Source organism: Eumetopias jubatus, unplaced genomic scaffold, assembly GCF_037043125.1.
Source record: "Eumetopias jubatus isolate StellerSeaLion01/CBP00866 unplaced genomic scaffold, mEumJub1_p1.0 scaffold_1, whole genome shotgun sequence".
Classification (NCBI taxonomy): domain Eukaryota; kingdom Metazoa; phylum Chordata; class Mammalia; order Carnivora; family Otariidae; genus Eumetopias; species Eumetopias jubatus.
Window position 1 is genome coordinate 154,087,662 of NW_028274807.1, and position 13,246 is coordinate 154,100,907.

The following is a 13,246-nucleotide window of genomic DNA, read 5'->3' on the forward strand; positions in this document are numbered from 1 at the left end:
TATGCATCTTTAGATCCTGTAACATTAATTTATTTTTTTTAAAGATTTTATTTATTTGACAGAGAGATAGCGAGAGCAGGAACACAAGCAGGGGGAGTGGGAGAGAGAGAAGCAGGCTCCCTGCGGAGCAAGGAGACTGACGTGGGGCTAGATCCCAGGACCATGATCTGAGCCAAAGGCAGACGCCTAATGACTAAGCCACCCAGGTGCCCCTCTAACATTAATTTAGATGACAGCAAATCAATAAAAACTTAAAAACTGATGTGTTGGGTTTGTTTTCATGTAGTTCATTATCTATAAAATAATACATTTGCATGTATTAATGTATCTGTAATGAATTTATTACTATATTCATATTACCATTACCTATTTTTGTGTTGGTATTAAGTCAGTGTTCTTGGGTTATTACATAATAATAGTCGAATAACACAATCCCAATGTTGAGATGGGGGTTATCTTATATAGTTAACAATAGAAAAGTAATCTTGTCATAGATTAGAAAAGAATCTAATTTATAAATATATACAGTCTCTGATGTCTATTCTGTCGTGTTTTGCTTTGGCTACATGCAGAAAGTCTTTCAGTCCTATTCTAGATTTCATCTGACACAGAGGTGTTCCATCCCATAGCTTCAGGCCTTCATTTCACCCAGTAATGGGGACTAGGGTCTTTGATTTTGCTGCATTGCCTTTAGAGCTACGTAGCCGATTATTTTTCCAAAGCTTGCACCGGAAAGAGATGGCAGGGTGGAAAACATGTTATGCAAATTCCTTTTTCCTTAGGTCAAGGACCACCACCAACTTTTCAATTGTAAAGATCAGGATTTCTCTCATGCCCCATAAAAGCACATAGACACTTAGTGTCCCAGAATCAATGTCCAGGCCTCATCACTTTTTACCACTGAAGACTATTTCTAAGAAGGTGACTCACACTGTAAAAATATAATGTGTTTCATTTCTGTGCAGATGCGCAGGAGCCCACCGGAGATGGCAGGGTCAAATGCTGCCCCCGGGGCACGTGGTAATGCCTGGCTTCCAGGCAAGGCAAGCCGTGGGTGTCACCTTCTGGGCCGCTAGAGCCTCCGCGGCTCAAAGCTCACAATTCATACGACAGAGCAATGGTTCTCAAACTTGAGTGTGCTTCAGAATCACCTGGAGGGCTCCTCACAGCACAGATGGCTCAGCCCCGCCCCCAAGGCTTCGGCTTCGTGCCGAGTTGAAACAGCTCGTCTGGGGACCATGCTCTGAGAACCACTGTTGTAAACGTGCTGAGCCATCCTAAGATGATCCAGATACTAGAAAATGGGTTGCTCAGTAGCCAGGAGGAGTCCATCCTGGGCTCATGATGTTTCCACGGAGCTCCCAATTGCCACAAAAGAGTACAGAGGAGGTCAGCCCAGAGCATTTCGTATTCCTTTTTAATTCCTCTGCTTTCCCATTGAATAGGTACCCATACTTGATATCCTAGTCCTCTTAAAACATTGTTTTCCTCCCATGTCATTCCCTTTTACTTGGGTTCAGAGAAATGGTTAATCCTGAGAGAGGAAACCAAGAACTGAGTTTTGTTAGTTCAGTGAAAAATTATAGGACATTCCTAGGCACAGGCTGGTCAAGGACAACAAGGCCACTGCTTCCAAGAAGAAATGACGCTTGCTGGTACAAAACTAACCGTTTTTTAATTTTTTTCTTTTCTTTTTTAAACATTTATTTATTCATTTGGGAGATAGAGAGAGCATGTGTTTATTTATTCATGTGAGAGGGAGAGAGAGAAAAATCATCAAGCAAACCCCCTGCTGAGCATGGAACCTGATGTAGGGCTTGATCCCAGGATCTAGAGATCATGACCTGAGCCGAAATCAAGAGTCAGATGCTTAACTGACAGAGCCACCCAGATGTCCCCAAAACTAATCGCATGTTTTTTAAAAAAACAATGGTCTGTCCTACAAAATGGAGGGAACAAAGGTGGATGTGTCTTACTACTCCTCACCTCCCTCCCCAACCCAACAAAGCATCAGTCCTAAACTCTCTCGGATTTCTTTTTTTTTTTTTCTCCCTCCAATTTCAACAATTAAAAAGAAACCAAAAGCTTCTAGACTATGTCCTGGTTCTTGGCTCATTTGCCTTCACAATGTCACTACATTAAAAGGAAATAACCCATTACTTTTCTATGTCCCACCCCCAACAATTAAATATCTCTATCCTAAATAACACTGCTCTCAAGTGCTCAGTTTATCATACTTTTTCTAAAAATTTCAGGTCATGGAGTTACTCATTTTTTTTTTCTTAAAACAAGGGAATGGAGACAAGAGCATGATGAAGTGAGAGGTGAGTTTTGACCTCATACTGGAATTAGGGCCTGAGCACAGGTCTGGGATCAGCGCAGTACATTCTAGGGCAGTTGGTTAAGGAGATATTGATGCATGTGATGATGCCACCAAAGCCTTTTTGTCCTACCAGGTGCCTCCAGAGCCACTTCTCGGCCTATAGAACAAAGACCCGAGAAAAAGAGACAAGCCCTACTCCACCTGTTTCATGCTCTAGTGAATTATCAGTGTTTATCAATGAGACATGGCAGTTTCTTCTCCTCCTAAGTGGCTTCGGGAGAGCCAGCTCTGAGGGTGGCTAGACCTTCTCCATCTCAATCTGCTGGTGGTAGTGCCGCGCCTGCCGCTGCCCAGCATTTAGCTTGTACACGGAGCTCTTGTGCTGGCACTTGCGGTGGCCCCACACTGCCCCCACGCCTGCCAGGAGCACCAGCAGACACAGGACAGTGACAGTGGTGGCAATGATAGGGCCTCCGCTGAGGCCGGGACACCCATCCCCTATACACGGCTCCACACTTGGAAGAAGCTCTTTACCTGCACCTGGGCCAGGGCTTTCCCGTCCCAAGAATTCCTCAGACAGCAGGTATGGGAAACTATCCTGGACCTCAGTAGCAATGGTTTCCCCTGGAGTCTGGCTGGCCGCCATGATAGTTGAGGGAATGCGATTCGGCATCTGCTGGACAGCAGTTGTCACTGTCCCCAGGGTAGAGCTGGTGAGTTCATAGGGTAGGGTGGCCATGGGAGATGACTCTGTGGCAAAGCTCCAGGGAACAGTTGACTGGTACCTGGTCGAGTCACCATCTCCCTTGCTGGGACTCTCAGTTTCAGACACATTCACTGGTCTGAGAGCCAAAGCTTCTACGTCTGGTGTTTGAGAGGGAAGAACTGAACTACGGGTCATGTCGTCACTTGGTGTGAGGGTGGTACTCCTGAGCTTAACTTCTACAGGAATGGGCTGATTAGGACTAATGGGAACCCTCTCTTCCAGCCCTACTGACCCATCTCCCTTGTCCCCATCTTCCTCCTCTTCTGCCTCTGTCTTCCTCCAAGCCCCATCAGTCACAGGGTAGCCATCTAACCAGGACTCATCACTGCTGCTCACCATTGGGTCCCCTGTCTTGCTGTCAGTCCTGCCCAAGAATGGCCCCAAAGGACCATGAGTGCTGCTATAGATCACCTCGGCTTCAGGTTCACCTGGAGCTGGTGTTGGGCTACTATGGTTGTCTCTAGCCGGAAACTGCTTTTTGGTGCCATCATTCATCTCCTTCTCCAGCTCAGGCTTGTGGAAGTTCTCAGCAGGAAACCAGAACAAGTACTTCTGGTTTAGCTGGGATCCTGGCAGGTCTGTGGGGACACTGCTTCCCGTGATGGACAAGCCTGTAGTTGGCACAAAGGCTGTATCCTGGGCTATGTTTTCTCTCCCCGCAGAAATGGAGACCAGATGGTCCTGTCTCGGAGCCTCCTCAGAGGCCTCTCCCGGACCTCTGTCCTCCTCTGCCCCTGTCCGCGAGTCCTCCATGAGCTCTCTGAATGACACGGATCTGTCATCTGGGAAATTATCCTCATAGTCAATATGTGCCTCAGCTGCATCTGGAAGGGGAAAAAGAAAAACCCCATTAGGTCCAAAGTCACAGAGCCAGCAGCGTAGAACACAAGAAAAGGAAGTAAGAAGCATAAGGACTGGAGCAGACGAAGTAAAGCTGTCATTCACAGATGACATGACTGCGCATCACAGACAAATTCAAAGAATGTACATATAAACTGTTACAATTAATATATGGGTTTATCAAGGACACTGGGTCTACATCAATGTAAAATATCAACTATATTTCTATATACCAGCAATACACAGAAAAAAAATTTTAAAAGACACCATTTGCCATAGCATTAAAAAAAATCAAACACCTAGGAATAAAGCTTACAAGAGGTGTGCAAGATTTGAACATGGAGTGGTACAGAATATTGCCAAGCAAAATTAAAGACCTCAGTAAATGAAGGGATATACCATGATCATGTAATGGAAGGCTCAGAATTGTTAGGCTGTCAACTCTGTCCAAATTGATCTACACAGATTTAATACAACCCTAATAAAAATCTCAGGCATTGACAAGCTGATGCAAAAATTTATGGAAATGCAAAGAACCAAGATTTCTTGAAATCTACAAAATTTCAAGATTTACTCTAAAACTGGAGTACATTTTAAGACTGTGGTATTGGTGGGGCGCCTGGGTGGCTCAGTCGTTAAGCGTCTGCCTTCGGCTCAGGTCATGATCCCAGGGTCCTGGGATCGAGCCCCGCATCGGGCTCCCTGCTCGGCAGGAAGCCTGCTTCTCCCTCTCCCACTCCCCCTGCTTGCGTTCCCTCTCTCACTGTGTCCCTCTCTGTCAAATAAATAAATAAAATCTTAAAAAAAAAAAAAAGACTGTGGTATTAGCACAAGGACAGATAACTGGATTACATTAACTATAGGAACTTGTGTTTATCAAAAGCCACCATGAAGGGAGTTAAAATGCAAGCCACAGACTTGAAGATATTTGTGACACATACAATCTCCAAAGGAGTCCTATCCAGAATTCATAAGGAACTCCTACAAATCAATACTAAATAGGCAGACAAGCCATAGAAAAGTTGGCAAAGATACTTGAATTGGCACATCACAAAAAAGACATCTAAGTAGTCATTAAACATGTGTACAGATGCTCAACCTCACTCGTAATAGAGATATGCTAATTACAGCCATAAAAATATGCCATTCCATAGCACCACAATGGCTAAAAGTAAGCAGACTGACAATTATCTAGTGTAAACCGATGATATCTAGTGTTTGGGCACCAAAGGACATGCACATGAATGTTCATTTAACAGCCAAAACCTGGAAACGATTCAAATGTCCCTAAACCACAGAGCTGATATAAACCACAGCATATTTGTACAAGGAAAATCTGTACATCAATGAAAAGGAGCCAACTATTACTTCTGAGGGACATAGATGAATCTCACAGCCATAATGTTGAGGAAAAGAAGCCAGACACAAAAGAACACACTTTGTGTGATTCTATTTACATAAAGTGCAAAAATAGGCAAAGCTAATCTATGATGTTAAAAGTCAGGTGGGTGGCTGGAGAGAAGGGGTGATGACTAAGTCTGGGGACAAGCATGGCTTTGGGGATCCTGACAACATTCTACTTGGCCTGTGTGGTGGCTAATTTCTTTGTTTCTTTTCTGATAATTAATTGATCTGTCCCCTTATAATGTGTATGTATGTTAAGTAAAAACGTATCTTTTAAAATCCTGATTTGCTCTTTGTAAGACTGCTTGAGGCCATGCTGTGAAATATTCTAAATCCAGCCAAGTAAGAATGAACAAAGGGCCCCACAGTTAGGAGACCAGAATGTAAGGACAGCAGGTCAGGAAGGCTCAAGGAGCTGCGTCCTCAGAAGACAGAAGCCTACTGGGCTTTCCCCATTCTCAGTGGTCTTTGAAGTCAAGTCCCACTGGAAGTCACACTTAGTTATTAAAACAGAAAGGCTCCCTATGACATTGCAATATAATAAGAAGTATATGTTTAGTCTTTGCCCCTGGTTCCTGGCACAGAGCTCCTAAAACTCTTGGAATTACCTAAGCACTGGGGGTGATAAGAACATCTTTTGTTATTCATAACAAGCTCCTTTCAGCCTTACCTGAATTTATGCTAATGAGGTGACCCCTAGATGGCTTCTGGTCAAGTGATCAGAGGGTTGGAACTTGCAGCCCCAGCCCCTGACCTGTGAGGAGGGGGAAGGGGGCTGCAGATGGAGTCCATCATCAATGGCCATGATTGAATCAATCATGCCTAAATAATGAAACCTCCATAAAACCCCTGAACTACAGGGTGCAAAGAGCTTCTAGGTTGGTGATTGCATCCACGTGCTAGGAGGGTAGCTCACCCCAATTTCACAGGGACAGAAGCTCCTGTACTCAGGATCCTTCCAGACCTTGCCTTTTATATCTCTACATCTGGTTGTTCATCTGTATTCTTTAAAATATCCTCTAAAATGGTAAATGTAAGTAAATGTAAGTAAATGTAAGCTTTCCTGAGTTCTGTGAGCCTTTCTAGCAAATTACTGAGCCTGAGAGGATGATCATGAGAATCCCCAATTTATAGCTAGTTGGTCAGAAATACAGGAGGCTCAGGACGGAGGATTGGCGTGATTGGTTGTTGGTGTGAGAAGTGTTCTGTGGGAAGAAATAGATCTTAGTAGTGTTCCCCCACTTCAGTTTGCAACTCGGAAAGCATAAATGCAAAGAGCTCCAGAACCAAGTTCTAGATAGAGAGAGCGCTGAGCTGTCATGTGGTGCATTCCTGGGCTCTGAAACTGGATTAGAGGGCATTTGGCTTATTTCTTACAAGACTCCTTATTTTGCTTCCTTAATGCGAGTTATAAATAAATTTAAACGTCCTTTCTGATCTGCTCCTAAAATTTAAGTGCATTCACTTCATTTGTGTCTTCAGCCAAAAATGCAAAGGGGCGCCTGGGTGGCTCAGTTGGTAGAGCACGTGACTCTTGATCTCAGGGTTGTGAGTTCGAACCCCACTTTGGGTATAGAGATTACTTAAAAATAGGAAGGAAGGAAGGAAGGAAGGAAGGAAGGGAAAAGTAAAGAAAAGAAAAGAAAAGAAAAGAAAGAAAGAAAAAGACAGTCTAGTAATTATTTCAGGAGACCCTTCTACCCCATGATGTCCTGTTCACAATCCCCAGACAAAAGCCACATCAATGGCGGGACCATGCTTAGGAGCATCCCAGAATTCCAACACAGGGCAGGCTGGCCCCCTACATGCTCTTTGCTGTCATAATGCCTCACGCTCCGCTGTACCTCCATTCCAAGTATTGCAGTCACCTGCGCCGACATTCAACAAACTTCTCCAAGTGCCCACTGTCTGACGCTGCGAAGGCTCTGGGTCACTGGTGAACAGGACAAGCAGTCCCAGCCCTCATGGAGCATAGGGGATGGAATTCCATGGTCCTGAGACCTACCAGGTTGAATCGCAAAGCTTTTGTATGCACAAATTCTCACCCATCCTGCTGAATAAAGACTAGGTTTTGCATTCAAGTACCATCTTTTCTTAAAAACACAACAAAATGAAACAAAAGCCACTACGACACAACTTTTCTCTAAAATTTACCCAAACAAGTCATACTGAATCCAGCTGGCCTTTTAAGAAGGCCATGACTTAAATCTCTTACCTTAATGCGGTTACACTGTTTGCTTGAACGTGTGTGTCCTGACTGACTGCGGTAGGGTGATAACAAAAATGTCCACGATTCTCCACTCTTCCCTGCAATGTGATTGTGTAACTCTTCCCTTCAGGAAGTGGTGTCTCTTTTTCCAGCTCTCAAATTGGGACTGGCCTGTTGCTTGCTCTGACCCACAGAATTCAGTGAAAGCCTTGCATGCTCTCTCTCTCTCTCTCTCTGCACCCCCAGCTGCCTTGAGAACAAGCCTCAGAGAGCCTACTGAGGGGTGAGAGGCCAGGTGGAGGAGAGGCCAACTGTTCCAGCTGAAGCCATCTTAAACCAGTCAGCTCCATCAACCTGCGAGCTGACCACATTCACCTGACTGACCCAGCCAAGCCCAGAAGAAGAAGAATGAGCTGGGTAAGCCCAGTCCAAACTGCTTACACAGAAAATTGCACCCAAATAAATGAGTGTTCTTTAAGCCACTACCTTTTTTTTAAAAAATTTTATTTATTTATTTGACAGAGACACAGCGAGAGTGGGAACACAAGCAGGGGGAGTGGGAGAGGGAGAAGTAGGCTTCCCGTTGAGCAGGGAGCCTGATGTGGGGCTCGATCCCAGGACCCTGGGATCATGACCTGAGCCAAAGGCAGACGCTTAACTGACTGAGTCACCCAGACGCCCCAAGCCATTACATTTTGGGGGGTGGTTTATTATGTAGAAAAAACTGACATACTGGCCATGAGTTGGCTCAAGGACAGAGACCAAGTCACTGTATCCCTAGAGCAGAATGGTGCCCAACCTGTTATAGGTGTTCTTATAGGTATTCTTGAATGAGTGAAAAATAACTGGCACTGGGAGAAACAGGAAGGAATATCTACTCAGCTCCCCAGTTTCTCCTGATACCTGCCTCATAACGGCTCAAAGCTAAGATCTAGTGCCAGGAACACAAGACGACTTTGGGCTTGTTTCCTATCTCTGAGGAATTAATGACATATAACCATAGTATCTTATAACACCTCTGAAAGATATCACCACTGAAGTACTACTTGAATACAGACATATACATGGGAGTGCAACACACACATACACACTCACCTTTCACACACAGGTGAGCAAATCAGTGCACAGCCTGGCCCATGAGAACACCTAGTCTCCTCCCAGCCTTTCCTTGGTGCTCCTGTACCTACCATCATAAAAGGACGCCCCAGGAGAACTCCCTCCCCACTGCTAGCAGATTCATCTTCGTGAGGCAGGGAAGTGAGCCATATCAACCCAAGTTTAGTCCTAATGCAAAGAAACTTGGCATTTCACACATCTGACAGGTCATTTTTGCCTCAGATCTGCTGTATCCAACCTGTTTTTTGTTTTAAAAAAACAGAATGTGGAGCACCTGGGTGGCTCAGTCGTTAAGCAGCTGCCTTCGGCTCAGGTCATGATCCCAGGATCCTGGGATTGAGCCCCGCATCGGGCTTCCTGCTCGGCGGGAAGCCTGTTTCTCCCTTTCCCACTTCCCCTGCTTGTGTTCCCTCTCTCACTGTGTCTCTGTCAAATAAATAAATAAAATCTTTAAAAAAATAAATAAAAAAACAGAATGTATTTTAGGGCATTGTGGAAAAAAATAATGTTTGCAAAACAATATACATATACCAGTTGTCTCCCAGAGGTTCTGCTGTTGAGGATGAATACGCCTGTGTTCTCAGCTAGAACACAGCCCCCTTTCACGATAGGGAAAGGCAGGAAGCAGGTCTCTCCAAGACCATTTTTCCTCAAGAAGTTTTCCCCCACTTAAAATCGCAGGCTATTACCTCATGTACGATCTGCAATGGAGGGCCTCCTACCACACGTTATTTTACTAGGGAGTATTTCTTGGTTGCCTCATTGCAGCCCCAAGACACCAACCCGTCGAGAGCCCACAAATGGTTGTTTCATTCCATGGAAATTCTGTCATTTCTGGTTAAATTCTGACACTGCATTTATTCTCTATCAGGTCATCCACAGGAGCTCACCGACCGTTGGGTATAAGGGCTAAAGGAGCCCATATTTGCAGAGTTCTGCCATTGTGAAAGCTGGCAGGGGCCCGCGTAAAGGCAGGTAATGGGGTGGGCATGTTCTCTTGTGGTCCTCGCAGCCACCTCCTTATAACCCCAGCAGGTGCCAACCCTGATGTGGTCCATGGGTATATAGAACTCTACCCAAACAGGCAACAGCTAAAAAGTGTGAGTGAGGGATACTCAGGATCTTCCAGTACTTCAGAGTATTTGTTGCCTTGACACGTCCTTGTAACCTCTGCTCGGACTTCTTCCTTTCTCTTCTGCCCAAACGCCGATTCCATTCCCTCAGCTGCAGTTCCATGTGTTTCTTGTTCTCCTGATGGCCCCTCCCTCTGCTCTGCCTTCTCCTTCTTCTACTTCACTGCTCACACTCCAGACTCCTTGAGTATATCACCAGGGGCAGAAGCACAGATGACCTTATCATTAGGGTGGGCTGTATGCCAGGTTTGAAAATATCCAAATGGTGCAGCTAAAACGGCATCACATATTTTCTCTACCCTATACCTTTCAAAATGAGGAAACAACACCTTTTTTAAAGTATGTGTGTATGTGCACACACAACTAGGCTTGTTGAATATGAATTTTTTAAAATGCAGAAACTATATTAAGCATCAGGAAAAAGTTTTTACAAACAACCACCATGCATGGAAAAGGACATAATATTTTGTAACAAATTTCAAAAAATAGTTATCAGAGGAGAAACAGAAGATTCTGGAGCAGAGTAGAGAAAGGCAGCATGGCTCCACTCCTAACCCACCCTCACCCTTCAAAAATTGTACCGAGGAGTCAACAAATCCCAGACAGAAACCAAGCAGGTGGAGAGAACCAGACCGGTAATCAGCAGGGCTGACTGTTCTTGATGGAATCCAAAACGCCAGGACTTCACCTTGTGAAGGTGAAGTAAATCTCGGCATAGGACACTTAACCTTTCTGAAGAGAGAACAGAGCCCAGATATTTTAAAGCAAACAGATAAACAAGCAAAAGTAAAATTACATACCCCTTCTGCTGAGTCGTCCCCTTCTAGCTACGATTCCCTCTCTTGGATGAAAGGAAGATGCATGTAAAAGGCAAAGAACCTAATTCAGAAGAAAGAATTTGCAGAACAGAATGAATTCCTCACAACAGTTTCACACTACAGAACTTAAGAAGAAAGTGAGTGCAATAGAACAAAAGTTCAAAGTGGGGGTGATAACAGAATGTCATGAAAAGGGTGATTTTAAACTTCAGGAATCAAACTGAGGACTGATGTAACATCATGACAGAACTAAAAAATAAACAGAAACTGTAAGGAATAGAATAGACTAAGAATTTTACAAAACTGAGAAAAAGACATGAAGACTCATATTCAAGAGTCAATGCAAACCTCAGGCAGAATAAACTCATAGAAAATTACATGTAGGCACATCAAATTAAAACTGCTTAAAACCAAAGAGAAAAAAAAGTAACCAGTGAAAGCAGTCATATAGCCTTCAAAAAAGCAAGATAGACTGAGAGCAACTTAAAAAAAAAAAAAGAAAGAAAGCCAGAAGACACTGTGTGATACCTTTAACATATTAGAAGAGGGGCACCTGGGTGTCGCAGTTGGGATGAGTGACTGACTCTTGGTTTCGGCTCAGGTCATGATCTCAGGGTCATGACCTCAGGGTTGTGAGATCAAACCCTGCATGGGGTTCTGCACTCAGCACAGAGTCTGCTTGGGATTCTCTCCTTCCTCTGCCCATCCTGCTCATGCGTGCTCTCTCTCTCTCTCAAATAAATAAATCTTTAAGACAAAAAAGTGTTAGAAGAACTGCCAACCTAGAATTGTTACTCTGTGAAAATATCCTTGCTGAAAGCATCCTTGCTGAAAGCCCCAAGATGTAGGAAGGAAAGAACAATGAAGCAGGTAAATATGGGGTGTGGTACAAATCTAAGTGAATAATACTGCCTGCATAAAACAAGTACACACACACACACACACACACACGTGCATGCACACTATTATTATTTGAAACACATGACAACAGCATAGAAATTGGGAAGGGGTAATTGGAGTCAAAATAGTTGAAGATATTTAAATTGTCCAGAAAATGGTAGGTATCATCCTTCAATAAGTCAAGGATGTCTGTTATAATTTCTAGAGTAACTGAAAGAAGAGTAAAAGAATATATTAGAGGGGCACCTAGCTGGCTCAGTCTGTAGAGCATGCCACTCTGATCTTGGCGTTGTGAGTTCAAACCCCATGCTGGGGGTAGAGTTTACTTAAAAAAAAAAAAGAGAGAGAGAATGTGTTAGAATGTAATAGAGAGGGTAAATATAATAATTTTTAAAATGCTTAATCACTCCAAAAGAATGCAATAAAAAAGAACAAAAAACAAAGAACAGCTAGGACTAAGAGAAAACAAAAAGTAATTTTAAAGCTAAACCTATTGATGATTAAATGTAAATATGAATTAATGCTCCAATTGGTTATATGTTGCTTATAAGAGATATACTTTAGACCTGTACCCCTGAAACAAATAATACATTATATGTTAATAAAAAGAAAAAGATATACTTTAAATAGAACTGTACAGAGAAGTTGAAAGTAGAAGAATGAAAAAAAATATATACTATGGAAAGACTAACCAGCAGAGAAGACTATCAGTCAAAAAATAATACTAGAGGAGGAGCAAGATGGGGGAGGAATAGGAAACCTAAATTTCATCTGGTCCCAGGAATTCAGCTAGATAGGGATCAAACCATTCTGAACACCTACGAACTCAACAGGAGATCGAAGAAGAGAGTAGCAACAACTCTCTGAACAGAGAAGCAACCACTTACTGGAAGGTAGGACCTGCGGAGAAGTGAATCCGAGGCGATATTTGGGAGGATAGACGGCGGGGGAGGGGGCCTCTGTCCTGTCCACCGCTTCTGGCAAGTGTTAGAGAAGCAGAGCACAAAATCGGAACTTTGAGAAGTCAGCTGCGCTGAGGGACGTCGCTCCAGTGGATAAGCGGGGGGTGGAACCCTCACGGGACAGTGTGGTCTCAGGACCCTCAGGGTCACAGAAAGACCAGGGGTGCCTGAGTGTGGCAGAGCTCCCAGGTATCGGAGTGGGGAAGCCAGCTGCAGAGATGGAGCCGAGGCGCGGGCTCTCAGCTCGGGGTTGCCATAAACTGTGATCCGTGGCCCACTCGGGCCACTGCTCCTCCAGCAGGGACCCAACAAGTGTTAGATCCCGGGAGACTCCCCTTTCTCCCCTGGGAGAAGCGGCGCAGGAGCGCACCGCAGGGATCTGCTGGGTTTGGAGACTCCACATGGGGTCGGGTGCCAGAGATAGAAATGCTCCGTCACAGGCCGGGTGAGCACGGAATGCGGCCGGACACCAGGGAGACGGGAGTGATTGACTGCTTTTCTCTGGGGGCGCACTGAGGAGCGGGGCCCCAAGTTCTCGGCTCCTCTGGGGTGGAGACTGGGAGGCCGCCATTTTCACTCTCGTCCTCCCAACGCTGTAGGGAAAGCTTGCAGGGAACAAAAGCTCCTGAGAGCAAACCCGAGCAGATTACTTAGCCTTGGACCTGGCAAGGGTGGAGCAATTCCGCCTCCAGCAAAGACATTTGGGAACCACGGCAACAGGCCCCTCCCCCAGAAGATCAGCAAGAACCTCCGGCCAAGACCAAGTTTACCAATC

At 44.7% G+C, this 13,246-nt stretch overlaps 1 protein-coding gene across 1 annotated transcript in view; it reads right to left on the minus strand.

The window, feature by feature from the left end:
- Nucleotides 1-2,621: 2,621 nt before the first annotated feature.
- SUSD5 (sushi domain containing 5) overlaps nucleotides 2,622-13,246 on the minus strand; it is a 63,081-nt gene continuing 52,456 nt past the window's right edge. The window contains exon 5 of the mRNA XM_028107038.1: nucleotides 2,622-3,913. Within this exon, the coding sequence (XP_027962839.1) occupies nucleotides 2,622-3,913 (1,292 nt within the window). The remainder of the gene's footprint in view (nucleotides 3,914-13,246) is intronic.